General features: G+C 65.2%; 1 protein-coding gene across 4 annotated transcripts; it reads left to right on the forward strand.

The window, feature by feature from the left end:
• The first annotated feature begins 5,422 nt into the window (after window positions 1-5,422).
• On the forward strand, window positions 5,423-25,983 carry SLC19A1 (solute carrier family 19 member 1). 4 transcript variants are annotated; one of them, XM_041734960.1, is made up of 6 exons: window positions 5,423-5,511; window positions 12,023-12,253; window positions 15,399-16,140; window positions 16,212-16,404; window positions 18,517-18,658; window positions 25,157-25,983. In XM_041734960.1, the coding sequence occupies exons 2-6, from the start codon at window positions 12,065-12,067 to the stop codon at window positions 25,391-25,393; spliced, it is 1,503 nt and encodes a 500-aa protein (XP_041590894.1). In that variant the 5' UTR covers window positions 5,423-5,511; window positions 12,023-12,064; the 3' UTR covers window positions 25,394-25,983. The 4 variants fall into 4 exon arrangements, with proteins under 4 accessions (XP_041590894.1, XP_041590891.1, XP_041590893.1 ...); XM_041734957.1 differs by lacking the exon at window positions 5,423-5,511 and adding an exon at window positions 5,646-5,720; XM_041734959.1 differs by lacking the exon at window positions 5,423-5,511 and adding an exon at window positions 6,505-6,945.
• Window positions 25,984-26,750: the final 767 nt, after the last annotated feature.

The following is a 26,750-nucleotide window of genomic DNA, read 5'->3' on the forward strand; positions in this document are numbered from 1 at the left end:
TTGTGTAGACGCAAAGACAAGGCAGTCGCATATTCTGCGACTCCCGCGATGCAAATGGGAGCACGGGCCGCTCCGGGCAGGGCACGTCCTCCTGGGGGCACCAGGGCCCTCGGGAGGCCCCGCACACCTGCGGGCTGGCCCTGGGGCGGACTCCATGCAGGAGCCCTGTCTCCCCAGCGGTGCCCCCGGGTGCCAGCCACCAGCCTGTCCCCACGTGGGGGCCGAAGAAGCACTTTGAAGCGGGTGATGGGCCATCTTACAGCCAAAATCTGTAAAACACTTTTTTTAAAAAAGCCTTGGGACACCTGGATGGCTCAGTGGGTCAGCGTCTGCCTTTGGCTCAAGGCATGACCCCAAGGTCCTGGGATCGAGTCCCCCATCGGGCTCCCTGCATGGAGCCTGCTTCTCCCTCTGCCTGGGTCTCTGCCTCTCTCTCTCTGTGTGTCTCATAAATAAATAAATAAAATATTAAAAAAAAATAAATTAAAATGAAGTGTAAACATCAGCTCCAAGCCACGGCCCAGGCCTGGGGCAGCGGTGGCCCCCGGGGCAGCCCCTCCCTGGCCGCCAGCGGTGCTGTGCTGGATGACCCCACAGGAGAGGTTTCCCCACCTTGGGGGGGGCAAATATTTCTCAGGAAACATCAGGCGATATTCACGAATGGGAAGTGGACACTCGGGACCCATCAAAACCCAGGCTTCCGCCCCACTCGGCCACCCAGGTAACACGCCCGCCACACCACGCAGCTCACGAAGGACGGGGTCACAGCTCGTCGCTCCACAACTCACACAACGACCCAATTTTTAAAATACGTGAAAGATCTGAGCAGATGGAGCAAAGGCAGGGAGGCCACGCGCAGGAGGATGGGCTCCATCTGGGGGCGCGGGTCCCAAGGCAGGACCACCCACCAGGGAGGCTGGCGGCCCCCCGTGGCGGCGAGGACCCGGGGATGGACGGGGATGGTGGCATCTGGGATGGCGGCCTGCAGGCTCCTGTGAGGTCTGCGCCACCTCCAGGTGGCCCCGCCGTCCACGCTGGGCGGCTACTCCGGGGAGCGAGGGCTTAGGCTCACGCGAAAACTCGCCGCAGGTGTTGGCGGCGCTTCACTTACAGTCGCTGAGCCTGGAGGCAACCCAGGCGCCGTCACAGCACGAAGGATGAACACGGTAAATCGGTACGTGGAAACTGCTGGAAGAGGGAAGCTCGGCCCAGGGCGGCTGGGCCAGTCCTCGGTGGACCTCCCCCACCAGCCGCGGACCCCCTACATCCAGCCGTGTGGGGGGGAAGCCGCTGGGCGCGGGCCTGAGGCCCGGGGGGTCCAGGTCGGGCTGCGCGTCTGGGCGGCGTCCAGGTGAGCGTGTGTCGCCCGCCCGCCCTGGGCTACAGGTGTGCAAGGGCTGCGATTTCCTGCATGTGAACCGCACCCCAGTAAAGTCGGTTTTTCTGAAAGCCCGCACTGCCGCGCCGGGCAGAGGCAGGTAGTGGGGGCTCCCCGTCTCCCTCCCCCGGGGGGGGGGTCTGGCCCCGTGACCTGGGTCCCGGAGAACCGAGCTGGGGCACAGGCCGCGGCGGTCGGGGCGGGGCTGCTGCGGGAGGGCAGTGAGGCGGACGGAGCTCCAGCCTCTGGCCCTTGGTCACAGGTCGGACACAGTGTCCTGGAGCCTCCACGTGGGGACACAGGTCAGGCGCTGGGGTGGGGCACCCTGATGCCCCCACACAGGCCTGGGGGTGCCTCTGCACACACCTTCCACGCAGACCCCGCCCTCTAGCCCTTCTCTGGGGTTGCAGACCCCCCCTGCCCCCTGCACTGTGGGGTCTCTGGGGACCCCAGGCTGATGATGCACTCACCCCGAATGCCCAGACTGCTGCATGAACTGCACTGACCAGGCCCCTCGACCCCAGACCTCCCTGTCCCCACCTGACCACCCTCCGGGCTCCTGGACCCCACATATCCTCTGAGACGCCCCCCTGCTCCCCGCCCACCAGGGCACCTCCTCCGGGTCTGAGACACCTCCCTGGTTTGGGGCTGCCCTCCCGGTGCCCCACAGGGACCTGGCTCCCGCACCCCACCCCCGTGGCAGCCAGGGGTCCTCATCCAACCAGACCCCACCGACGATGTCACTGCCCCTAAAGTGACATTTCTGGACACGAAGGGTGGTTTCTCGTTGGAACTTCCTTCACGACTGTGTCTGACTTAGTCTCAGAAATGAAAATGTATTTGCCAAGTTTCAAGCACCAAAAGCTCCCCCTGGGCCCTGGGCCTGGGGCAGAGCTGCAGTAACCAGGGGCGGGTGCAGGTCTGGGCAGCAGTGGCCCCCCACGGCCTGAGTGTCCCCCCAGGGCTGCCCGACCTCGTCCCTGACGCTGGCGATCTGGGCGGCTTTCCTCTGCCCCCCTCCCCCCCGCACTGGGTCAGGGCCGTGGGGCCGTGGTCCCGGACCCCCAGACCCTGAGCGCCTCCCTCTGTGCTGCCAGGGACCCCTGTTTTCATCTCGTTCCGTGGTCCCGTTGCCGAGAGCATTCTCCACGCCATTTTTTTTTTTTTCATTTTATTTTTCGAGGAAACGTAGTTTGGATTTTAAGAAGTTTTCCTTGCTTTCCAATGAATGCATTTTCCCTTTTCTCCCGCTTGATTCTGTTTCAGTCTCTCTTGTTCACCCCGTTCCTTGCTCCTTTCCCGTTCGGGTTTCTCCCTTAACCTCTATGTTGCTTTAATTTTAATAATAGAACCAAGAAAAACACAAGCGATCAACGGTGAATTTTCCCGAGGCCCCGGGGCCCTGGTCTATAAATAGGAGCAGCGCGAACTCCGACTTCCTCTCTGACTCGCTGCGGACTGGGGGTTGGTTGGGTTCTCGGGCACCTTTTGTTTCACTAACGTTTAATTTTATAGGATGAAGATTTGAGTGCAGCCCAAGTGTTTTCATTTTTGAAATCATTTCAACCTTCAATTTGCAACTTGGTTTTGTGTCATCGTTCTACTTTTTTCATGTGGGTTTTTTTTTGGGGGGGGGGGAGTGTGTATTCCCTCTATGCATACTGCATTTTATATATATAAAAAAAGACGTTAAAAACAAAATTCAGCTGAGTAAATTGGAAGATCTAATTGGCTTTATTCAACAATTCCTGACTTGGGCAGCGTCCCATCCAGCAGATGGAAGGGCGCTCCAAGAAACTGTACCAGAAGGAAGGTTTTTATAGGCAAAGCAGGGGTAGAGGGGACGAGGGAATTGAGGCTGGATTATTTCCGGCAAGGTCACCTTCCCTTAGAGAAGCAGGGGTCTTATCAGGCCGATGACCTTTTACCTTATCAGGAGGATTAGTGCTGACCAGGAAATTCCGAAGGGATTGATTTAAAATTCCATTCCCGGGAGAGGCTGGAACTGCAATTAGGTCAGGTGTTAAGCGTCGGTGGGGCTTTGCACAAACGATTCCGTTTGGGGGCCTGTTTCTTCTTAACGATAAAACCTAAATCACTGGGCAGCCCGGGTGGCTCCGCGGTTTGGCGCCTTCAGAGCCGCGTCTGCTGGCTCATTTCCTCCTTAGCAGGTTTTTCCCCTTTAAATTCTAAGGTTGGTTAACGTCGCCCCTGTGACCTCGCTGTAGGGCCCTGCAGTATGTCACCGCGGGGGAAGGGGGCACTGCGCATCATGGACCCACAATGATCTCGACACAAAAAAAAATCACAAAAAAGAAGCCCGATTAACATATAGTTAAAGAAACAGCTACCCAGAAGGTAAAAGGTTGGACTACGCAGGGGAGAGGATGTTACTTTGCTGCATCAGGGAAACTGTTTACACGTGTGAAAAATAATAAAGGAAAACCCCCCATAGAGAAGCCGTGAAGACGGAGCTCGCGTGCACCACCCCTTACAGACCCTCACGGGCACTACCCCAGCAGGGGAAGATCGTCTCCTGCCCTGGCAACAGCTCGGCCAACGAGAGAGCCAGGGCCCGGCCAGCGGGGGACACCCACGGCCTGGCCAGAGGGGACAGCCAGGGCCCGGCCAATCAGAAGCCGTCACCACCTGGCTCTCCCTTTCCTCCAATGGATTTTCCTTCAAAGCGGCCCCTTCCCACCTTCCTCCTTTTTGTCCGTACAGCAACTTTCCTATGTTCTCTGGACCCTCCTGTGGTTGTGTCACGCCTTGCAGGTCCCAAATTTCCATTTTTCTGCCATCCTCAAACAAACCCACTTTTCTGGGAAGGAAAGTGGCCAGTTTGCGACGCTCAGCAGTCAGCAGCCGAAAGCCCCGTTCCCTGTCCCCGGCTGCGGGTGGCCTGACATGGGCTGTCCAGGGGGCCCTAGTCCTCTCTAACAGGCTCTCACCTTCTCCGGACCCCAGAGTGAGAGGTCAGGGGCGTGGGGGGTCCATGGGCGCTGGCCTCCGGGACCTGCTGCTCCCTTCCTGGGGGTGGGTCCCACAGGGTGCCTGCCAGGCCCCGGGCATGATCCCCTCTGCTCTAGGGAGGCTGCCCTCCTGGTCACTCCTCTGTCTCATGGGACGAGTTCCAGGTCCTGCCCCTGCCGCCCCACCCCCAGCCCGGGGCCTCCCCAAGGAAGGCCAACCTTGCCCCAGCAGGGTTTCTCAGCCACAGGGGTCCTGCCTCCAGCCCCCCAACTACATCACAGACCCCACAGAAGGACCCTCCTGGGAGAGCATCACAGGGACAGGTCCCCACAGGGGGAGTTTGTGGAGTCCCTGCAGCCAGGAGCTCAGACACCGGCATCACCCTGATTTCCTGCTCCCCCCCCCCAAAGGACTTTTGTTCCGCACCCCCCCAACTCCCTCCTCCTGCCCCATGGACTCTTGTCCCCGGCCTTGGTTGGACTCGCCTGTAGCTTCACCCGAGCTCGCAGGTCCCAAGCCACAGCCCTGCCTTCCCAGACGGGCTCATCGTGCTGACCCAACTGACTGTGAGGTTAGCACCTCTTTGCTGCGTCCTTCCTGGGGGCCATGGGGGCGCAGGGGCTGCTTGCCCCTCTTCGTTCTCCTCCCTGGGAGTCCAGGGGCCAGACTGCCCCTCCCCCCAAGCCTGGCGGGTTCTTGGGCAGTCTGGAAGGCTGACAGGGGGACCCCAGGGAAGCACCTCTGGGACTCAGGCACTGGGTGCATTTGGGTAGGAAGGGGGCTTGCTGTGACCCCAAGAGCAGGTGCCTGGGCCCTGTCCGTAGGCAGCCACCAGACCAAAGTGGGTCAGAGTGGATCCTACAGGCTGCGCAGCCTGGGGGGAGGGGAAGTTTGCCCAAACCCCAGCAGTTCTGTCCTGCCTGGCACAGGGACCAATGTCCCTGGCTTAGCCAGAGGGTTAGCCAGAAAAGGAACGTGTAAAATGAGCCAAAAAGCAAAAGCTCATGAACTTGTAGCTTGGGATGGCAGGCGGGGTAAACCCCAGCAGGGGTCAAGGGGCTGGCACTCCAGCAGGAGGCGGTCACAGCCGGTCAGGGGCAGCAGGGCCTCCCTCTGGAACCTGAGCTGCTGTGGCCAGGGGGCCGGGCTGGTAGGTGTAGGTAGGTTCAATGGGCTCTGGAAGGGGCCTCCCAGTGGGGCCTGCGTGGGGCAGTGCGGTCCAGTGGGGTTTCAGGAGGAGTGGTTCTGCCTGGTGTTCATGGGAGGGGTGAGAGGAGGGACAGGGGAACAGACCAGAGGAACCAGACGGTCCAGTGGGGGCTGCATGGGGGTGGGGCAGGGGGCAGTCCAGGGGAGGCTGAGGGCCAAGGTGGGTGCAAAGGGTTGGTCCAAAGCAGAATGGGGTCGGGGCACGGTCCACTGTGAGTACAGCCCCGGGGTGGGGAAGGCTGCATGGGGGGCGGGGGGGGGGGGGGGGGGGGAGAAGGACAGTCGGGGGTGACTGCATGCGGGTGAGGGGGCTGCCAGGGGGGCGGGTTGGTGGTGGTGGTGGTGGTGATGGTGGTGATGGTGGTGGCAGCGGCTGAATGGGGGTGGGGGCTGCACGGGGCTGCGGGGGGGGGGGGGGGGAGCGAGGGACAGTCGGGGCGGCTGCATGGGGGCGGGGGGGGGGCTGCATGGGGGGCGGGGGGAGCTGCACGGGGCTGCATGGGGGGCGGGGGAGCGAGGGACAGTCGGGGCGGCTGCATGGGGGCGGGGGGGCTGCATGGGGGGGCGGGGGGAGCTGCACGGGGCTGCATGGGGGGCGGGGGAGCGAGGGACAGTCGGGGCGGCTGCATGGGGGCGGGGGGGCTGCATGGGGGGGCGGGGGGAGCTGCACGGGGCTGCATGGGGGGCGGGGGAGCGAGGGACAGTCGGGGCGGCTGCATGGGGGCGGGGGGGCTGCATGGGGGGCGGGGGGAGCTGCACGGGGCTGCATGGCGGCGGGGGAGCGAGGGACAGTCGGGGGGGCTGCACGGGGGCGAGGGGGCTGCACGGGGGGGCTGCACGAGGCTGCATGGGGGCGGGGGTGCTGGGGGAGCTGCACGGGGGCGAGGGGGCTGCACGGGGGGCTGCACGAGGCTGCATGGGGGCGGGGGTGCTGGGGGAGCTGCACGGGGGCGAGGGGGCTGCACGGGGGGCTGCACGAGGCTGCATGGGGGCGGGGGTGCTGGGGAGCTGCACGGGGGCTGCATGGGCGGCGGGGGACGGCCCAGGGGCGCCGCGGAGCGGGCGGTGCGGGGGGCTGAGCCGACGCTGACCGTGCGGGGCTGCGCCGGGCCCCCACCGCCGCGTCCGGGGCTCGGGGCCGCGCCACGAGGGAGCCGCGTGACCGGGGGCGGGGACCGGGTGGCGGGCGGCGTGGCGCGCTGGGGCGTGGCCGGGGCGTGGCCTGGCGGGCCGGGGGCGGGGCCGGGGCGTGTCGGGGGCGTGGCCATCCCGCCGCTTTCCCGGCAGCGACCGCGGCGGCCCCCGGGCGCCGGGAGGGCGCGTGCGCGGGGAGCAGGGTCCGCGGCCCCGCGGTGCACCCGGAGGAGCTGCCGCCCGCCGCGCAGGTACCGGCGAGGCGCGGGGCCGGGGGCGCGGGGGAGCAGGGCCGCGGCGGCGTAGGGAGGGACGGGGCATCGCCCGCAGGTGCTGCCGCCTGGATCTGGGCGCCGCCCTCCGACCCCGGGCCCTGCCCGCGGAGGCACCGGCCGCGTGGACGCGGTGCCCCCCCGTGCACGTGCGCCCCGGGGCAAGGCGGGTCCCGGGGCCCCCAGCCCGGTGCGCGGAGCCTTGTCTCCCGCGAAGACTCTGCGGGGTCGGTTGGCTCCGAGGAGGAGGAGGAGGAGGAGGAGGAGGAGCAGCAGCAGCAGCGGGGTGGGGGGCGCGGGGCTGGGGCTGGGGGCTGGGGCTGGGCCTGCAGCCTCTGCCGGGTGCACCGCGCGGGCTCCGCCAAGGGGGAGCCGGGGTCAAGGTCCCGGGAGCCGGGGTCGTGGTCGGGGGAGCCGGGTCGTGGTGGGGGGGCCAGGGTCGTGGTCCGGGGACCCGGGGTCGTGGTCGGGGGGGGCCGGGGTCGTGGTCGGGGGGGGGGGGGGCCGGGGTCGTGGTCGGGGGGGCCGGGGTCGGGGGAGCCGGGGTCGTGGTCGGGGGAGCTGGGGTCGTGGTCTGGGGGCCAGGGTCGTGGTCGGGGGGGGGGGGGGCCGGGGTCGGGGGAGCCGGGGTCGTGGTCGGGGGAGCTGGGTCGTGGTGGGGGGGCCAGGGTCGTGGTCCGGGGACCCGGGGTCGTGGTCGGGGGGGGGGGGGGGGGCCGGGGTCGTGGTCGGGGGAGCCGGGGTCGTGGTCGGGGGAGCTGGGGTCGTGGTCTGGGGGCCAGGGTCGTGGTCGGGGGGGGGGGGCCGGGGTCGGGGGAGCCGGGTCGTGGTCGGGGGAGCTGGGTCGTGGTGGGGGGGCCGGGGTCGTGGTCCGGGGACCCGGGGTCGTGGTCGGGGGGACCGGGGTCGGGGGAGCCGGGTCGTGGTCGGGGGGCCAGGGTCGTGGTCCGGGGACCCGGGGTCGTGGTCGGGGGACCTGGGGTGGTGGTCACAGGGAGCCGTGGGGGTGGTGGTCACGGGGAGCCAGGGTCGTGGTCCCAGGAGCCAGAGTCATGGTCGAGGGAGCCAGGGTCGAGGTCGGGGGAGCCAGGCTCGTGGCCCAGGCACGCAGGTTTGCTCCTGGGGTTCTTCACTCTCCCGGGCCGTCCAGCCACGTCCAGCCCCCACCTGCCTGGTCTGCGCATGCAGGTTAGCATCTCGGCCAGCTCAGCAACCCCGAATGCACCCAAAAAAGCCATTTCCTTTCTGCCCCGAGTGCTGGTGGGGTTGGGAGCTGCCTGCTGGTGCCCTGCAAAGTGACCAGGTGCTTCCTCTGTGGGCGGGAGCCGGGGGCCCTCTGGCTTCTGCAGGCCGTGGAGCCCAAAGCCCGCACCTGAGGGCTCCCTGCTGTCTCCCTGCTGCCCCCCCGCCCCCCGCCCCCGCTAGGCTGCGTGGCTCTTACCTCGTCCTGACCTGGTGCTTCTAATTCCTTCCTGCCCCAGCTCCTGCCCCCCCCCCCAGGAGTTTTAAACCTGTGGGTCCAGTGTCTACAGCAGTGATAGCCAGAGGGCTTCACTTTCCTCCTTGTAGTGGGAAACTAAATCACACGATCTGGGGGGAGGATTTTTCACCGCGGATGTAAGGAACCCCCCTTGTGAACCGGGGAGAGTGGTGGCTGCCTTAGAAGATGGCGAGGCAGGTGCTGTTTGCTTTGGTTTTGGGGTCTCCGGGCTCACGAGGTCCTGGAGGGACAGAGTCAGGAGCAGCAGCGGGTGCTCCAGGCTCCCCCACCCCACCCGGCAGGACAGGGGCTGGAGGGTCCCCGTGGGAACGGTTAGCACCTGCTCTTGGAGGCGGTGATGGGGGCCTGGGTTCTCTCCTGTGACTGTCCTGGGGGCTGGTGTCTCCTTTGGTCGCCCTGAGGAGGCCTGAAGTTGCAGGGTGTCGGGCTGGGGCCAGCACCCCTGCGGCCCGGGCCTGCTCCTCCAGCCACCTGTCACCTGCCTGGCACCCCGTGCCGCGTGGACTGTTAGCTGGGAGCGTGTGATGGGGTCTCCCCCTTCCCTCCCTGCAGCGGGAGCCTGGAAGGGCCTGTGCGTTTAGGAGAGCAGTCGCCTTTCCCAGAGGACTCTGAGTCACAGCCGGGGGCGGCTGGCCACCTGTCGGGGCTGGCGACTACGCCCAGCTCGGGTGAGGTGAACAGACGGACCTGAGGCAGACGAAGTCCACTCCTGGACGCAGGCGGGGCTCCTGGGTTGCTTGTCTTGGAACCTGCGTCGTGGGCACCGGTGGCCTCTGCTGGGAGGCCTGGGCTGGCAGGTGCGCTGGGGCCGTGGGGCTCCGACCTCACGTCGGGCTCTGTCGTCCTGGCCTCTGTGTCTGCGGCAGCCAGCGCTCCAGGGATGGGGCCCAGTCCTCCCTGTGACCCTGCCCTGCCCGCCTGGGTTCAGAGTGACCTGTGGTCCAGCCCGCCCGTGCTCAGCCCGCTTCAGGAGTCCCCGACACGAGTGTGTGAGATGCCCACAGAGATGCACATTCCAGACCTCCTGTCCCCAGGGTGTCTCTGCCGCGAGATCAGCCTTATCACCAACCACCTCACGTGGTGGCTCTTGCAGTGGCCGGCCTGCCCTTTCTTCTGGGTCACCCGTTGGTGCCTGGGTCATCCCATGGCCTGTCGGGGATCCGGGAGCTGCCTGTGAAGGGCGGTCCAGGGCTGTGCCCCCCACCCCCAGGTCGGAGGAGCGGCGGGTTTTCCAAACACTCAGGAAGATTGTCTGAAGCAGAAACGCAAGTGCCTACTTTTATAGGGACGCCCTCAAGGGTCCGGCGCCCTCTGTGCTCCTCGGGGTTTTCTCTGCTCTTTCCGGCCCCGGGGGAGGCTGGGCCAGCTGTGGGGCAGTACAGGTGGTCTGGTGCAGGGGGCATCTCCACGCGTGACCTTGGAGCGCGGGCCCTGGTGCCCCTGGTGCCGGGCTGGGGGGCGGAGAGGGAGCCTGCATCCCCCTTCCTGGTGTGCGTGCAGGGGTGAGAGACCCGGCTGGCTCCTGGGCCCCAAGTGTAGCGTGAACACAGTGTGGTCCCCTGAGGTGGACGTGTGTGCAGGACACGGAGCCCAGGGCTGGGAGTGGGCTCTGGGGACGTGGGGACCCTTCGCCTCGTGGGATCCAAGAACAGAGCTGGGGGAGGCCTCTGGGGAGGTGGGTCGTCGGTCCTCTGTGCCCTGCACTGGGCCGCGTTCCCAGGGCTGGGGCGGGCTCCCGGGGGCTGGAAAGGCCTGTCCAGAGCCTGCCCCGGAAGCCCGTGCGCCCGCGCCCCGGATGCAACTTCTTCCTGTTGCATCACTGCTCCCCCGTCTGGCCGACGGTTCCACGGGGCCCCTGGAGTGTTCAAGAGCCGCCCCAGGACCTGGTGACTCCCCTCCACTCCCGTGGAAGCCCCGGCCTTCTTGCAGCTGCGCCTCAGCCCTGCCCTGCCCTGCCCTGCTGGTCCCGTCGCCCCCACAGATGGACCCGCCAGCCCGGCTCCTCGGGGCCTGCTCTGCTCCGTCCCCTAGCAGGCGGCCCGGTCCTGCTCCTGGGGCCTGGGGGCGGGGCGCGCCCTCTGCCCTCTGCCCTCCTGGTCCTGGCTGGGGAGGCCCCCCCACGGTCACCTCATCCTGGGGGCTGTGGGAGTGCTTCCTGCTTGGACGGTCTCTGGGAATCTGGTGGCTCTTCCTCGGGGTCCTGGCCCCCCCTCAGCCCCGCACAGCTGGCCCCACATCCTGGGAACTTTCTGTGCTGACTGCTGGGAACTGGACGGAGGATGGAGGGGGCGGGGGGTGGCCCCTGACCCTCGAGGGGCCTCCACACTCCGCGGCCTTGCGCGCAGACGTGAGCGGAGCTGTCCCAGCGTCCTGCAGGCCGGCCCTGCCCCTGCCCTGCGGGGCTCTCGAGCTCCCCGCACAGCTCCTGGCTGCCTGCTTTTGACTTACTGATTTAAAAAGGGATTTACGGGCAGCCCGGGGTGGCTCAGCGGTTTAGCGCCGCTTTCAGCCCAGGGCGTGACTCTGGGGTCCCGGGATCGAGTCTGCGTCGGTCCCCTGCATGGAGCCTGCTTCTCTCTCTCCCTGTGTCTCTGTCTCTCTCATGAATGAATGAATGAATAAAATCTTAAAAAATAAGAAGGGATTTACGCCAACGCCGTGCAAAGCCAGTATTCTAGGTAGAGACATAGTAGCGGCTGGACAGACGGACGCGGAGCTGAGTCCTGTTCTTGTTAGAATAGGTTAGGGGCCTGGGGAAGTCCCGTTCCCACGCCCGTGGGGCCTTCTGGACGGAGGGTTCTCCCCGCGTGACCCAGGGCTCTGGCCGATGCTGCTTCTAGCTCTACCTGAAGTGCCCTTGGAGGACCCGGGGCTGGACAGTCCACCTGGCGGCCCGCGCCTCTGGCTGCCTCTCTTCAGGGGAGCCTTGGGCTGCCTGGGTCACCCCAAGGCTCCTGCTCTCCCTCTGCCCTTGTCGCCCGCAGTCAGCTTTACTGCAGGCCCCATCTGCCGTGTCCCCAGAGATCAGCGGCAGTTGGGGTCACCAGCCCCCCATGGACGGCCCGTACAGTGGCCCGGTGTGTGCCTGGCGTCCCAGCGGGGACCCCCCCGGCCCTGAGCTCTGGTGGGGCCGGGTGACACTACGGTAGTTCCCGCTGGGTGCCGTGACGCAGGACGCCGGCTACACCCCGGGACCTCTCCTGCCGGGGAGTCGGGCCCAACCGGAGCCACGGCCGCCCACTTGAGCACGTGCGAGGAGTCTGGTGTGCCTGGGAGGCTGGATTTTAAGTTGTGTTTGGTTTGAGCTGGTTAATATTTAAGGACCCCCCTGCCCCCCCATGGCTGGTGAGGTACGGGGTGAAGCAGCCTGGGCTCCGTGGGCCTGGCGTCTCGGTTGTTAGGAGCTCCAGGCGATTCTCGGGTGTGGGGCTCGTGGGGCCCCTCCCTGTGTGGACGTAGCATCCTAACTCTGGGAGGGGCCGTGGAGTTTCCGGGGAGGGCGGGGAGCCCGTGGGGGGCAGGGGGAGCTGCCCTGACTCTTGGCTCCTCTTCCAGGACCGGCATCGCCTCCTCCGGGGCTGCGGGGGCCCGGGCAGCATGGTGCCCTCCGGCGCGCTGGCGCAGAAGCAGGAGGCCCTGGAGCCCGGGCCGGACGCGGAGCGCAAGCCCTGGAGGTGCCTGGTGTTCTACTTGTGCTTCTACGGCTTCATGGCCCAGCTGCGGCCGGGGGAGAGCTTCATCACGCCCTACCTCCTGGGCCCCGATAAGAACTTCACGCTGGAGCAGGTGCGTGGGCGCGGCAGGTGGGGGCGAGCTCAGGGGCGCTCCCTGGCCTGGGGCAGCCGAGCCCGCGAGGTCAGGTGGCCGCGTGGTGTTGGGGTTCCCGCCGCCCGCCCCCCAGGGGCACCCTCGCACCCGGGCCTGTTCGCGCGATGCCGGGTGCAGACGGGGTTCGCACCTGCTGAGGGTCTGAGGGACGAGCGCGGGGAGGAGGCACCCGTACCCCACACCCTGCCCCCCTGCCCCCGCGGCCTCCCTGGGGGGAGGGCTTCCTGCCCAGACCTCAGTGCCCTTTGTCTGAAGACAAGACTCAGGAATGTTCCTCATACTTGCTCAGGGCGGCCAGGTGTCCTGGCTGAAACTTGGCTAATGACTTACACCCTGGGGCCGGGGGGGGGGGCTTGGTCATCCCTGCTGCTTCCCTCCTGTGGAGCCAGAGAGCCGCGGGGCTGCTGCGTGACCCGGGGTCGGGCCTTCTGTCCAGGGCTGCTTTCCCAGCTCCCAGCTCGGGGCCCCCCGCCCCGCTGGTCCCGCCCGCCCCCCCCCCCCCCCCCCCCCCCCCCCCGCCTCGTCTTCCCCTCCAGCGTGTCCGCACCCGTATCTCTGCTGCTGGGTTTCTCCGGACGCCCCGCCTTTCCCCGAGGGCCTGACCCCTTGCCCTGCAGACGTCAGGATTCCGTAAGCCCCTGGACCTGCGGGCGAGGCCCGGCCCTCAGAGTGGCCGTCTCAGGGAGAAATGGAAACGCGCGTGTCTGGCTCACGGGAGCTCACGCCCCGCGCGTGTGTGGTGGCATCTGATGCCGCGGCCGCCGCTGACTGCCAGCTGCTCACCTCCGGGCCTCCCGAGGAACCGTCCCTCACCTCCCTCGCTCACCCGCGGGCCGGGGGCTTGTCCGCGCCGGGGGTCACTTAAGGAAGAAGCACGTAGGTGCGGCTCCGTGAAAACTAGAGAAACGTGTGCGGCAGTTTGGGAGGCACCTGGGCGCTCAGGCTGCGTGGGAAGTGGCCCTTGAAGAGCTCGGGCGAGGGGGCCCACCCCCGTGCTGTGACTCTTGGCTTCCCCAGAGCTTGGCAGCCAGCCTAGTGCCGCCCAGCAGCCGTGCCCACGACGTCATTAATAACGTGGTTCACGGGGCACGTGCGTCACACGCCGTGTGTTCTCGTAGTAACGTGAGCTAGAGGAAGAGGAAACCCCGTGGTTCCAAACGGCCGTCGTTGGGAGCCACGTGGCTTAAGTGGACCCCGTGGTGCGGGCTGTTCAGCTGCCCAGTGTGGTCGGTTCCAGAACCGAGCCGCCCCAGCGGCCCCGGGGATGTCCTCGGAGGGACGGCAGAGGCTGGCCGCGTGCCCACGGGGAGGGCCGGGCGTGCGGGGCGGAGCCGAGGCCTCGCTGGCGTGTGCCACGCACGTCCAGGCCGTCCTGACCTCCGCGCACCCGGGGCTGGACCACGGGTCGCCTGGTGCTTAGGCGGCCTCTGGTTTGTCACCCCAGGGAATCGCCGCTGCGGGTGTCGCCGGCACGGCCCCCTGCTCCCGCCGCACGCGTGGCCGCCTTCCCGTGTCCCGGGCCGGCGGGGATCCGCTCTGCTGAGTCTGCCCATCTGATAGCTGGGAAGGGCCGACGTGCCGCTGGCTTGTGTTTCTCTGGTGTGCGCCGTGGCTGGCGGGCCTGGCCGTCCCTGGCTGTCACCTACTCGGTGTCACTGCCCGCTGGGCCGCGTCCACACCTTCCCATGGGACTGTCTGCTGCGGCCTCCCCTAGGGGCTGGACTGCCTGACGTCACCTGTTTCTCCCAGGCTGGGCCGGGCCCATCGCTTTGCTTGGGTGTCTTGTGACGCCGGGGTGTGGAGTTCTGGTCGCTCGGGGTCCTTGCTGCCCACCCACACCCGCCGGCTGCTTTCTGGGGCCCAGCCGAGTCTGCCCGTCAGAGAAGCGGCTGCCCTGAAGCCACCTGGATGCGGATCTGGGCACCGATCCTGTGTTTCCCCATCAGCCTGGACCTGGCCCGTCCACACAGCAGGGTGCTGGGAACCCATCCAGGCGACACTGGGCTCGGGCCAGTCGGAGGCTGTCCTTGTGCCGCTGCCTGGCCGCTTGACGGATGCCACCTGCCCCAGGGCCTCGGGGTGCCACTCCCCAGCACCGTCCAAGGACGACACGGGTCAGCCGCGGCTGCTGCCAGTTTGCCTGCCCAGCCTGGGGGAGCCCGCTGAGGAGGAGGGAGGCGGGTAGCCGGTCCTCCTGGGTCTCCGGCCCGTGGGCTCCGTAGCAAGCCATGGGGCGTCGTCGCGGAGGGGCTGTTTGATGTTCCTGGACACTGTGCTCACGGGCTGGACCCCGCAGGTCCCGGTGCTCCGCGGGGGTACTCGTTCCCCTGGGACGACCTGCGCTCGGGGTCTCCGTGTCCCGGGGTGTACGCGCACACACTGTCGTGAGGACCACACCGTGGCGTCACCTGGGCTCCCCTGTGGCTGCGCAGGTTCAGGAGGCCGCCGGGCAGGGGCCGTGTGTCAGCAGGTCCCGACAGCGTTCCTCAGCACCCGAGGCTCGTCCACGCGGGGCCCAGTCTGAGGTCCTGGGCACAGCCCCAGGAACGCTGCTTCACCCTCATCCTGCGACCACCTGAGGCCAGGCAGGCAGGGGTGCAGACACCCCGGACGGGCACGGGTCCACCCAGCGGCCCCGAGCCATAGGTGGAGGGCACGGCACAGCCCCACTGCTGACCCAGGGCTGTGCTAGGGCGCTTGGTGTGCTCGTGGGGGGCCGAGGGCGGCCTGGGCTCCGGGATGCTCCGTGGGCAGGTCGGGGTTCTGCCCGGGAGATCCGATCGTGGCCGGAGCCGCTTGGTGGGGTCCGGTGGTGGGCGGGGACCGGGCTCCCCTGGGTGTGCCCTGCGCCCTGGGATGGAACGGGCTGGCTGCGGGCCCCCGCCCCGTGGCCTGCCCGCCGCCCGTTCCCCTTGTGGCTTCTCCCCTCCTCCTGCTCCGAAACCCGTGGCCTGAGGCCCTCCTCCCCGGGAGGGCGGCGTGTCAGCACGAGCGAGGACGTCCGTGCCCCCCGGAGCAGCCCGGTCACGTGGTCGTCTCCTGAAGGGAGACCTAGGGTGGCGCGCGGCCCCGGAGGCGGTGTCCCGAGCCTGCCGTCCCACAGGTCACCAACGAGATCACGCCGGTGCTGTCGTACTGCTACCTGCTGGTGCTGGTGCCCGTGTTCCTGCTCACCGACTACCTGCGCTACAAGCCGGTGCTGGTGCTGCAGGGCCTGAGCTACGTGGCCGTGTGGCTGCTGCTGCTGCTGGGCACGTCGGTGCGGCACATGCAGGCCATGGAGCTCTTCTACAGCGTCACCATGGCCGCGCGCATCGCCTACTCGTCCTACGTCTTCTCGCTCGTGCGCCCCGCCCGCTACCAGCGCATGGCCGGCTACTCGCGCGCGGCCGTGCTGCTCGGCGTCTTCACCAGCTCCGTGCTGGGCCAGCTGCTCGTCACCCTGGGCCGCGTGTCCTTCTCCACGCTCAACTACATCTCGCTGGGGCTGCTCATCTTCAGCCTGGTCCTCGCCCTGTTCCTGAAGCGCCCCCGGCGCAGCCTCTTCTTCAACCGCGGCGCCCCGGGCCGGAGCGGGGCCTCGCCCTCCGAGCTGGACCGCATGAACCCGGACGCCCCGCGGGGCGCGGCGCTGCTGGGGGCCTGGCGGGACTGGACGCTGGTGCGCATGCTCCGGGAGCTGGGGCACAGCCTGCGGCAGCCGCAGCTGCGCCTCTGGTCCCTCTGGTGGGTCTTTAACTCGGCGGCCTACTATCTGATCGTCTACTACGCGCACATCCTGTGGAACGTGGTCCACACCGCCACCGTCTACAACGGCGCCGCCGACGCCGCGTCCACTCTGCTGGGTACGCCCCCGGCTCCCCGGCCCCGCCCCCCGCCCGGCCCCGGGCGGCCCTGACGCGCGCTGTCTCCCCAGGTGCCATCACCTCCTTCTCCGCGGGCTTCGTGAAGATCCGCTGGGCGCTGTGGGCGAAGCTGGTGATCGCGAGCGTGACGGCGGTGCAGGCGGGGCTGGTGTTCCTCATGTACAGCACCAACAGCATCTGGCTGTGCTACGTGGCCTTCGTGCTCTTCCGTGGGGCCTACCAGTTCCTGGTGCCCATCGCCACGTGAGTCGACCCACGGGGGTGTCTGGCGAGGCCGCGGCCTGGGTGTCCCTGCAGTGCCAGGCCCCGGAACGGGCGGAGCCGGGCAGCCGGAGGCCACGCTCCTCCCTCCTGTGGGCAGCCCGCGTCGCTGAGAGGCGCCCTTCCAGGATGTTCCGCGTGGCCTCCGTGGGGGCAGCAGAAGGGGAGCGGGCGGGCGGCGTGAGCCGGTGGGGTGTGCTCACGTCCGGAGGGCGGTGACCCCAGGGTGCTGTCAGCTGGGCCCCGGTGTCCGCGGTCCTCGGCGCAGCCTGTCCTGGCTTCCGTGGCCCTGAGCCGGGCACACAGCCTGGCCCGGTACCGTCCCCTCTGCTGTCCCCACGGAGGCCACGTGGCGTCCACAGCAGCAGCCCCGGCACTGCCTCACCAATGCCAAGTGCTGTGGGCCCGTCTGCGGTGTCCGAGGCCTGTCTGGTCCTCGTCGCGGCGGGGCAGGGACGCACGGCCGGGGGATGGTGGCCAGCCGTCCAGCTCGCCCTCCGCCCAGGGCCCTCCCGGTGCCCTCGCATTCCTCGCACCCCCGGGATCCCCTCTTCCCACCCAGGGATGTCCCCAGAGCTGCCTTCGGCCCACCTGTGCCTTCCAGAACCTTCTCCGGCCCACGTCCTGCTTGCTGCCAAGCTTCTCTGTGCTCCTTGAACCGACCCTTTCACGAAGCTGATACCCCACGTGCCCTGTTACACGCGTGTGCCCCCCGCTGCCGGCCCTGTTCCCCTCTGCGCCTCACCCCTGGGGACGGCGGGGCCCTCCTGGTCGCCCCGGGCTCCCCACGGCTTGGAGCCGCCTCCCGGAAGTGTCGGCCGGATGCCCCTGTGCTGTCCCCGGCGGCGGGGAAGGGCTCCGGGCCGGCGGCTGTGACTGTGGCCACTGGCTTTACGTCCTCCTTGGACGTTTTGTCATTTGCAAAAAGCACCAAGAAGGTCACGCGACGTAGGCGGCAGGTGCAGGGGGGAGGGGAGATGCCTCCCGCTCCCCCCACCGAGCCTCGCTGCCGCAGCCGGTTGTCTGGCATCGTGTGTCTGGCCTGGTGCAGGTCGCGCTGGGCCCCTCCCCCCGTCTTGCCCGCGTGGCTGTGGTGGGGTCACAGGCAGGTGTCACTGGTCCCCTCGCCGAGGCCCCCGGTGACCGGGCTGCCGTGTGCCAGGTTTTCCCCCCACGGCCCTGAGAGCAGGATCTTGTCGCGCGTTTCTTCATGTCAGGACGACCTCAGAGGGGTCCTGGAAGGGGACAGGCCGGGGCGTGTGCCTTGGAAAGTGGGTGCCGGTAGATACGGGGCACGTGCGTGGTGGCCCTGCTACCCGCCGGCCTTCCGTGGGGACAGCGGGGGTGGCTCCCCCTGGGGACCGTGGCCTCATCCCGCTGGCTCCCCTGCACTCGGGTCAGTGGTGTGTGGGGGGAGCCTCCCGTGGGCCCCGCGGCTCCCCTGGGTTTGTCCCGCTTGGGGCCGGGGGCACCGGGAGCCGCGCAGGGGGCGGCGTGGCCTCTGCCTGTGGGGATGCACCCGCCGGGGCCTCCCTGGGACCTCGGCTGTGCCGTCCTGGCCTCGCTCCCCCGCCCTGCTCGGCCTCTGTCCCCCGAGAGGCCTCTGGGCACGTCCGCTCCCCACCTCGCAGGGCTTCACAGGGTCTCTGCCGTTACTCGTTTCTAGAGGCGCTTTGGGGCCTTTATTTTTATTTTTATTTTTATTTTTAAATTTTATTTATTTATTTATTTTTTGCTTTGGGGTTTTTAAAGGGAAGGACCTTTAGACGTTCATTTCTGTGAGCAGGACGCAGAGCTGGGTGCGCGCTCCTTCCTCCTGCCTCGATTTACCCTTCTGTTCTTATCGAGTCACTTAATGACGACCCTGCTTCCAGAACCCTCCGCGTGGAGCCTGCACGCTCTCATGAGGATGACCACCTCTGTCCCAGAACTACCGGGACCCGTTTTGAACGTCCTCCGGGGGGGTCCTGGTCTCAGAGTCACGGGGCCCGGAGTGCGGGTGGCCTGGGTGCCGGCCCGTCCTGCCGCTCCCCCTTAGAGCTGGGGCGCTTCTCGTTCCCCCGCTGAGCCTGACCTCGGCCACTTTCCGTTCAGTTTTCAGATCGCGTCTTCCCTCTCTAAGGAGCTCTGTGCCCTGGTCTTCGGGGTCAACACATTCCTCGCCACCGTCCTCAAGACCATCATCACCCTCATTGTTTCTGACAAGCGGGGCCTGGGCCTCCCGGTCCACTCGCAGGTGAGCCCGGTTCAGCCCCGCTGCCGGGTGGGGGGAGCCCCTGGGGCCGGGGGTCTGGCCAGCGGCGTCGCCCACCCCAAAGGTCTGGAGCATGGGTGCACTGTGGAGGGTAGGACGTGCACAGGGTGGGCCGGGCATTTCCGGCCAGACACGCAGACTGGAGCGGGAGCAGGAGCAGGAAGCCCCGAGCCGGGAGGGGAGGGGAGGGGAAGGGAGGGGATGCCCTGTGGGCAGTGCACGGCCGACCCCATTAGGCCCCCCGGGGCCCCTGAGGCCGGCCCAGGTGCGGTCCTTCCTGGAGGAGCCCCGACCGCCCCGTCCGCCCCCGGGCTGGCCCACGTCCCGAGGGCTGGCCGCGTGGACGGGAGCCCTTTCCCTGTGAGGTCACACTCACTGCCCTTTGCGTCAGAGCCTGTCGGACCCAGGCCCCGGCTCACGGGTCTGCTACACACGAGCCAGGAAGGTGGACCGGGCGGGGTTGACGCTGGCGCACGCTGGGCCCTCTCCGGTCCCTTCCCTCGAGCCACCTGGAGCGGGTTCTCAGTGCCTCAAGCTCAGAGAAAGGCTTAAAAGTTCCTGCTCCCTGTGGGGTTGGGGACACTCACCCCTGTGACTCGGTGGTCTCGGGCTGGTGGGAGTCAGCAGGGGACAGCGTGCAGGAGGGGCGGCGACCCCACCTCGTGGCGGCCCTGACCTGTCCGGGGCCGGGGCAGCGGGCCTAGAAGCCGGGAGGGGGGTTGGGCCATCCCACGTGGTGGCTCCCGGACGTGCTGGGTCAGGTGGACAGAAAAGACGTTGGTCTGCCCCTGTTGGTCTCGTTTCCCAGTTAGAAAACAAATCTAGGAGCGGGCGGTCAGCTCACGATTGGACGTGCTGACGGGAGCCGCAGGGAACGGCATCCCCGCCTCTTGCCGTCCCTGTTCACGGCCGGGAGCTCCTCGGCTCGTCCCGAGTGCTCTTGACCTTAAAGTCAGAACAGCAAAGAGGGGCGTATCCTGGGATGACAGAGAGCTGTGGTTCAGGACGGTTCAGGCCGCGCCCCAGCAAGGGCCCGCAGAGGCCGGGCACGGTCGGGGTGCGTGGAACCAGCGTCCTCCGGGGGAAGCGGGAAATCAGGGTGATGCCTGTGTCTGGGCTCCCGGGTCGCGGGGCTGCGGGGACTCCACGGACCCTCCGCCCCCCCCCCCGTGGGGACCTGTCCCTGTGATGCTCTCCCGGGAGGGTCCTTCTGTGATGTGGTCGGGGGCTGGAGGGAGGACCCCTGTGGCCGGGAGACCCCGCTGGGCGACGGTGGCCTTCGTTACCCTCGCGGTGGTGAGGAGCCGGCGCCCGGGCTGGAGGCTGGCGGGGACTGGGGTGCAGCAAGTGGGGGCAGGCCCGGCTTTGCTTGGTTCTTGCGTGAGGCCTTCAGAGCAGTCCTGTGCGGGGTGGGAGGTGACGCGGCCCCGCGTGCCCCCTGCGCTCTGCCCGCCGGACAGGCCTGCGGCTTGTGGGGCCCGACGGGGCTGACTGCACACAGGCGGGGGAGCCCCGTGCCGTCTCCACCCGCCCGCCCTTTCTGCCCTTCCCCTTCCATGGGTGTCATTTACAGGGAACCGTCGTCTGTCACCGCGGGGCGGGTTTTCTCAGCCTGCGCCCTGAGCTCCACGTGCTCACTGCGTGGGTCCGTCCCCACTGTGCTCCGCTGGGAGGTGGGCCCGGCCGCTGCACCTGCCCCCCGAGGAGGCCCCGGCAGGCTCCCAGTTTCTGGCTGTTGCGATTAAAGGTGCTTTAAACACTGGACGTCGCTTCCCGCCTGTGTGGACAAGTGCCCAGAGGCAGGGCGCGTCGTTTGAACGTTGGCGCTGAGCTGTTTTCCCGGGTGGCGGCTCCATTTTTGTTCCTACGGCAGGTCGTGGGGCGCGTGTTTCCCCCGGTCCTCAGGAGGCGGTGGTGGGGGCCGGACGCTCCCCAGCCAGGGGACGGCTGTGCGCGCCGCTGGTGGCTGTTGGTCTGCCTCCGATGGCACCGCGGCACCTGCACGCCCTCCGCGAGGCGTCGCTCGCCCGTGCCCGTGCCCGTCCCCGTTGGGTGGCTCGTGTTCTCAGTCCTGAGCTCTGGGCACGTCTGCTCTGCGCACAAGTCCGATGTTGGGCATTTACAGCCCCTCGAGCAACACGGTGTGAAGCGCGTGGACTTTGTCCGGCTTCGGCGCTGTGGATGTTCTCGTTACGGTTTTCCTGGTGTTCCCGGAGCTCCTCGTCCGAGCCCGGCGGGTAGCGGACAGCCAACCGCGTCGCCGTGTTGACTGCTGAGCTCCCGGCCACGATCGGGTGCTCGTGCTGGAGCTCTGGGGGGGTCAGGACGCACGTGGCATCTCTAGCTCCTGCACATCTTGGGGTTCACACACCTTCCCCGTAGCTGCCGCCCGGCTTCCCCTCCTCACAGGGTATCTGCAGAACAGAGCTTCAGTTTTGGTGATTTTGGTGAAGTTTGATCTGTTTCTCCCTTTTATGGATCAGTCTGGGTTTTGCCCCCAAATATAAGAACTTTTCACATAACCCAGGCTCTCGAAGATTTTCCCCAATATCTTTTTTGAAGTTTTATGGCTTGGGGGCAGGTGCGGGCTCCGTTGGAAGAACATGCGAACTCTTCATCTGAGGGCTCTGAGTTCCAGCCCCACGTTGGGTGGAGAGATCACTGAAATAAATGAATGTAAATGGGGCGCCTGGCCCGGCTCAGGCAGTCAGTCATCGGAATCTTGATTTCCACTCGGGTCATGATCTCAGGGTCATGAGATCGAGTCCTGCATTGGTCTCTGCGCTGGGCGTGGAGCCTGCTTGAGGTTCTCTGCCCCTCATCCCCCTCCCTTTCTTTTTTTTAAATTTTTTTTTTATTTATTTATGATAGTCACAGAGAGAGAGAGAGAGGCAGAGACACAGGCAGAGGGAGAAGCAGGCTCCATACACCGGGAGCCCGACGTGGGATTCGATCCCGGGTCTCCAGGATCGCGCCCTGGGCCAAAGGCAGGCGCCAAACCGCTGCGCCACCCAGGGATCCCCTCCCCCTCCCTTTCTATAAAAAAAAAACAACCCATAGGTTTTATAGCTTTATTGTTTTTTTTATTTTAATTTTACTTATTTACTATTGAGAGATACAGGGAGAGAGGGAGAGACACAGGCAGAGGCAGAAGCAGGCTCCATGCAGGGAGCCCGATGCTTGACTCGATCCTGGGACTCCAGGATCACACCCTGGGCCGAAGGCAGGCACCAAACCGCTGAGCCACCGAGGCGTCCCGAGGCTGCTGTTGTGACATTTGCATCGAGTGCTATGCATTTCCCTCCCACGGCTGCCTTAGCTGCATCCCACAGACCCGAGGGTTGCATTTTCATTTTCGTTCATTCCCGTGGTGTAGCTTCCACTGTCTCTACCTATAATTATTTCAAAGGGTTTTGTTTATTTTCCAGCTGTTTTCTTGTATCTTTGTTAGTGGTTCCTATTTCTGTTCTATTTTGTGATCAGAGAATACAGTCTATCTGATTTCAGTCCTTTTAAATTTGTCGGGGTTGGTTTTAAGGCCCAGGATGTGGTCCGTCTTGTTACGTGTTACGTGGATCCTCGAAAAGGCTGTGAATCCTGCTGTTGTCGGGCAGAGTGTTTTATAAATTCCACTTAGATCCTGTTGTTGATTTGTTCTCTGTCCTTGTGATTTTTGTCTCATTCCATTGTTGGCAGAGGGGTGTTGGCATCTCCATCTTTGCGGATTTGGCTGTTTCTCCTCTCCGTTCCATCACGTTTTCGCTTCACAGTTTGCGGCCCTCCTGTTTGTTGCCCACGCCCTGGGAATTGCTGTGTGTTTCGACGGCCTGAGTTTCTGATCTGATCGTTCCGGAATGGAAAGTCCTTCTCCGCCTCTGGTCATTTTCTTTTCTCTGAAGTCTACTTTAACGTAATGTTTGCGTGATAATATTCTCTCCTGCCCCTTTACTTGTTACCCGACTGCATCGCTGTATTTGAAGTCAGTTTCTTGTAGGACCACACATGGTTGAGTCATGTTTTCTAATCTATTCTGCTAACATCTGTCTTCCCTGGTGAATTTGGTCCGTCTACAGTTAGTGTAATGATTGACGTGTTCTAGTTCTAGGCCGCCCTGCCATTTTTGCTTTGCTTCTCTCTGCGTTTTACTTTTTTATGCCATCCTATGGACTGTTGGCACGTTCCTCAGGATTTCACTTTGGTTAATCTGTTGTGTTAATTGAGTGTATCTCTTGATATAGCTCTTTTGACGGGGGCTTTATGTGTTAAATGACCCTTGTGAGTCAAGTATAGACATCTCACCTCCTCCTACTGTCCATACTTCAGTTGTCTTAAGCGTTTTCTCCATGTACCAGTACAGCCACATGACGTGGGTTCTGACTTTTGCTTTGACCATCAAACATTTAGAGAATTCTAGCGGAGAAGGGAAGTCTGGTATTGACGTGTGGTTTGACTCACTGTGTTATTTCTCTTTCCCTTGGTCCAGGGTTTCTCCTTTCTGCATGGAGCACCTCCTATAAGCCATTCTTTTAGGGTCTCTTGGCTGGTGACAAATTTGTCTCTCGGTTTGTCCTTTTTCTGAGAGTGTCATGATTTTCTTTTTAGTCCTAAAGAGGATCATCACTGGATATAGGCATCTACGTTAATAGTTTTTATCTTGTAACTTTGAAAACCGTATCCCTTCCTTGTGGTCTTCGTGGCTTCTGATGAAAGATCCACTGTCACTTTTTTCCGGCTGCTTTCACAATTTTTCCTCTTTGCCTTTAGCTTTCAGAAGCTTAAATACAGTGTTTGTGGTTCCTTTGTGTCTCGAATCTGTAGGTTTCTGTCTCTTACCAAATTTGGGGAGTGTTCAGCCACTATCTCCTCAAGGACTTTCCCAGTCCCGTCCTCTGTCGTTTTGTGGGATCCCCGTGACACGGCGTCACATGTTGTCATAAAAGGTGTTGAGGCTCTGCTTCTGATTTGGCGATTTCCATCGCCCCATCTCCCAGCTTTCTCTGTCCTGTCTGTTCTGCTGTTGGGGCCATTCATGGAGTTTTTAGTTGGGTTCTTCTTGCATTTTCAGTTCTGTTCTTTATCTCTTATATTTCTTAGAGGTTTTCCTCTGTTCCCAGTGTGCTATTGCTTGTCGAAGCATTTTCGTCTTGGCTGCTTTAGTCTTTCTCCGATCCCTTAACGTCCATGTCATCTCAGTGTCCCTGTCTCTTGCCCGTATCCATCCAGTTAGCGATCTTTGTGGTTCTAAGTAGGCTGAGTGATCGATTGAAACATGGATGTTTTGGACATTATGGTGTAAGATCTGGATCTACTGCAGCCGTCCACTTTAACTGGCTTCGCCTGACGCTGCGCTAGCAGAGGAGGTTGGGAACGTGTGCCCTGTTACGCCAGGTAACAGGCTCCCGACTCAGCCCTCCTGACCAAGGGGTGGAGGGGGTGTTCCTCATTCCTGATGGGCGGGGACCGGCCTCCAGTCTCCAGCAGTTAGGAGGGGCCTGAGGGCCTTGTTATCGCTTCCCACGTGGCCTGCAGTGACCCCGCGGGGGGTGGGGTGCTCTTGCTGCCTCTGGGTGACAGTAGGTCCTCACTGCAGGGTGGGGGCTTGGGGAGAGTGAGAGTCCAGGCTTCTGTGTGGTCTCTGCGCCCACTGCGCCTTGAGCACCGCCACCTGCAGGGGCCTGGGGCCTGGGGCCTGGTTCCAGTCTGGGCAATGAGGGTGGGGTCTGGCTGGGGTCAGGTGGTCCACCTGTCCGTTCCGTGTCCTGCTGGCCTGTCCCTCTCCTCGTCCTTTGGTCAGAAGAACAGCTTTTATTGGAGTTTATTTCCTTCATCAGCTGGCTTTTCTGGATTGCTGGTTTCTTCATTTCTAAAAATAAGCACAGCACGAAGTTAAAGCCCAGGGGACGCCCTGCTGCGTTCTCCTCGGCCTCCCGCGCTCTGGCAGGTGTACTGCCCACCACCTTTCTGAGCGACCTTCTTACATGTGTTCTGTGTGTAATGTCCAGGGTTTTAGCCACAGTCGGGGAGGAACGGGGAAAACCCGTCTGCTCCGTCCCCTGGAAGCAGAGTCCTGGAAGGGGGCCAGCCAGGGGCCTGCGGGCGCAGAGTGCCACGGTCTCGGGCAGGACGCAGCCTGCCTGGCCCACGGACTCCGGAAACCACCCAGGACCCCGCCCCGGCAGTCACGCGAGTCAGGAGAGATGTCCCCCGCTGTGGGTGCCGTCCCCGGGGTGGAAACTGGCTTGGTGCTCGGAGCTGGGCTCGCCTGCGCTCCTGAGGGGCTCCTGCGCACAGGGCCCCGAGCACCGGCCGCCGTGGGAACTCGGCCCACCACGCGAGGCTCCTGTTGTCAGAAAAGAGCAGAGCGCCTTGGGGGGCCCGCACCGACATGGGGATGGCGCCAGGGTGGGCGCCCCCGGGGCCGTGGATGGGGGCGGGGGGCTGCTCCTGGCTGACCTCTGACCTCCACCCCCTCTGTTCTAGTTCCTCATCTACTTCGGGTACTTCCTCGTGCTGTTTGTCATCTACCTCTTGGGGGCCATGCTGGTGATCGTGCAGCACGTCCAGGAGGCCCGCCGTGCGCCCCCGGAGCCGGGTAGCCCTGCAGAGAAGGCCATGCCCATGCTGAGCACACACAGCAGTGGCCTTAGCAACCTGCAGCCCACAGCCCCGCCACAGACCTCCCCGGAGCAGCACCCGCAGCCCGAGGCCAAAGCCTGACGTAGCGCGGCCACCGGGAGGCCAGACTCCTCCGACACCAGAGGCCACCCGCCATCGTCCTCCACGCCCTGGGGCCTGCGCGTCTCAGACCAGACTCCCCCACTGCCCCCGTGGCAGGGGGCCCACCCCTTGGGCGATGCCAGCGTTCAGAGCCACTGACTAACGGGGAGCCCTGCACGGCACGTCCCTGTGACCTGCCCCTGGGGGGCTGCCTGCCTCAGGGGGGCCTTGGCTTGGGTGGCAGAGGCCCAGGGACTGTGCCCCTCTGCCCTGCTAGGTGCTGTGGCCCTGTCCCTGGCCTGCTGGGGACACTCAGGCAGCTGCCGGGCACTGTGGGCTGGTCTGCTGTCCCCTGCCCACACGTGGCGGGCAGGGGGAGCTCACGTGCCCACCAGGCCTCCCCACTGTCATCCCCCCCTTGGGAGACAGGCCCTGCTTATCCCTGGGGATCAGTGAGGGGCCCCAGACGCCAGCCCTGGGGACTCAGGCCCCACTGGGCAAGGCTGTGGGTAAACAGATGAGGCCAGTTGTCTAGGTAGTTGCTTTAGATAAATGCTCTTTTTTTAAAAAAAAAAGATCTAAATGAGAAACCGTAATGAGCTCCTGTTTGTGTGGGAGAAGCCGGGCGGTTGCCCGTCCCTGTGAGGTGGAAGTGGGGATGCTGGGGCCCTGGACCCCGCTTCTCCCCAAGCCCCCGGTCCTGCCCTACCACTCCAGTGTGGCACCCCAGGGTCTCAGGGCCAGTTGTGTCCCTTCAGAGACCTGCGCTCCCTGACGTGGGTTAGAGCACGGGCCAAGCATGGAGGGGCTCCTGATCCTGCCCTAGCCTGACCTGTGGGGGTGGGGGTGTCAGGAGGGCCAAGGAAGGGGCCCCAGCCACAGGCGGGGACCCACACCAGGTCCACGTGCCCTTGAGCACAGCACGGCCTCCCCTGCACCCACTCCCTGCTCCTGGGACCTGAGGGAAGGGAGGCAGGGGGAGGCCCGAGGGGCTGCTGGAGCCTGCTGCACCCAGGGGTCGTGGGAGGGCTGCTTGGGTGGCTGGCATCTTAGGGAGGATGCTGTGTGGAGGGCGGGCAGGAGCATCCACACGCACAGGGCCCAGTGGGGGGGCAGCGCTGCGCCCCTTCCTGCTCTGAGACGCAACAGGCCTTGGATTTGGGGGGCAGAGGAGCCGAGGCTCCCTTTCCCCTCCCGTCACTTCCCCGGATGCAGGGCTCCACTCTGTGCCTCCTTTCCCATTGGCTGGCGTCACAGCAGCCGTGGGTGGAGCACGTGAGTGGTCAGGAGTACGAGCCTGTGAGGGCTGCCGGCCACCCCCAGGGAGACTCCCGAGGGAGGGTTTAGGGCACCGAGC

This window comes from Vulpes lagopus, chromosome 20 (genome assembly GCF_018345385.1).
Source record: "Vulpes lagopus strain Blue_001 chromosome 20, ASM1834538v1, whole genome shotgun sequence".
In the NCBI taxonomy this organism is placed as follows: Eukaryota; Metazoa; Chordata; class Mammalia; order Carnivora; family Canidae; genus Vulpes; species Vulpes lagopus.

What these genes read in the sequence shown, in the direction of transcription:
- SLC19A1 (XM_041734957.1), top strand. Translation starts at nt 5,676, where the DNA reads ATGGGGGTGGGGCAGGGGGCAGTCCAGGGGAGGCTGAGGGCCAAG. An exon ending in AGGGGAGGCTGAGGGCCAAG is followed by an intron (nt 5,721 to 12,022) that starts GTGGGTGCAAAG and finishes CTCCTCTTCCAG; the next exon opens with GACCGGCATCGCCTCCTCCG. An exon ending in TTCCTGGTGCCCATCGCCAC is followed by an intron (nt 16,405 to 18,516) that starts GTGAGTCGACCC and finishes CTTTCCGTTCAG; the next exon opens with TTTTCAGATCGCGTCTTCCC.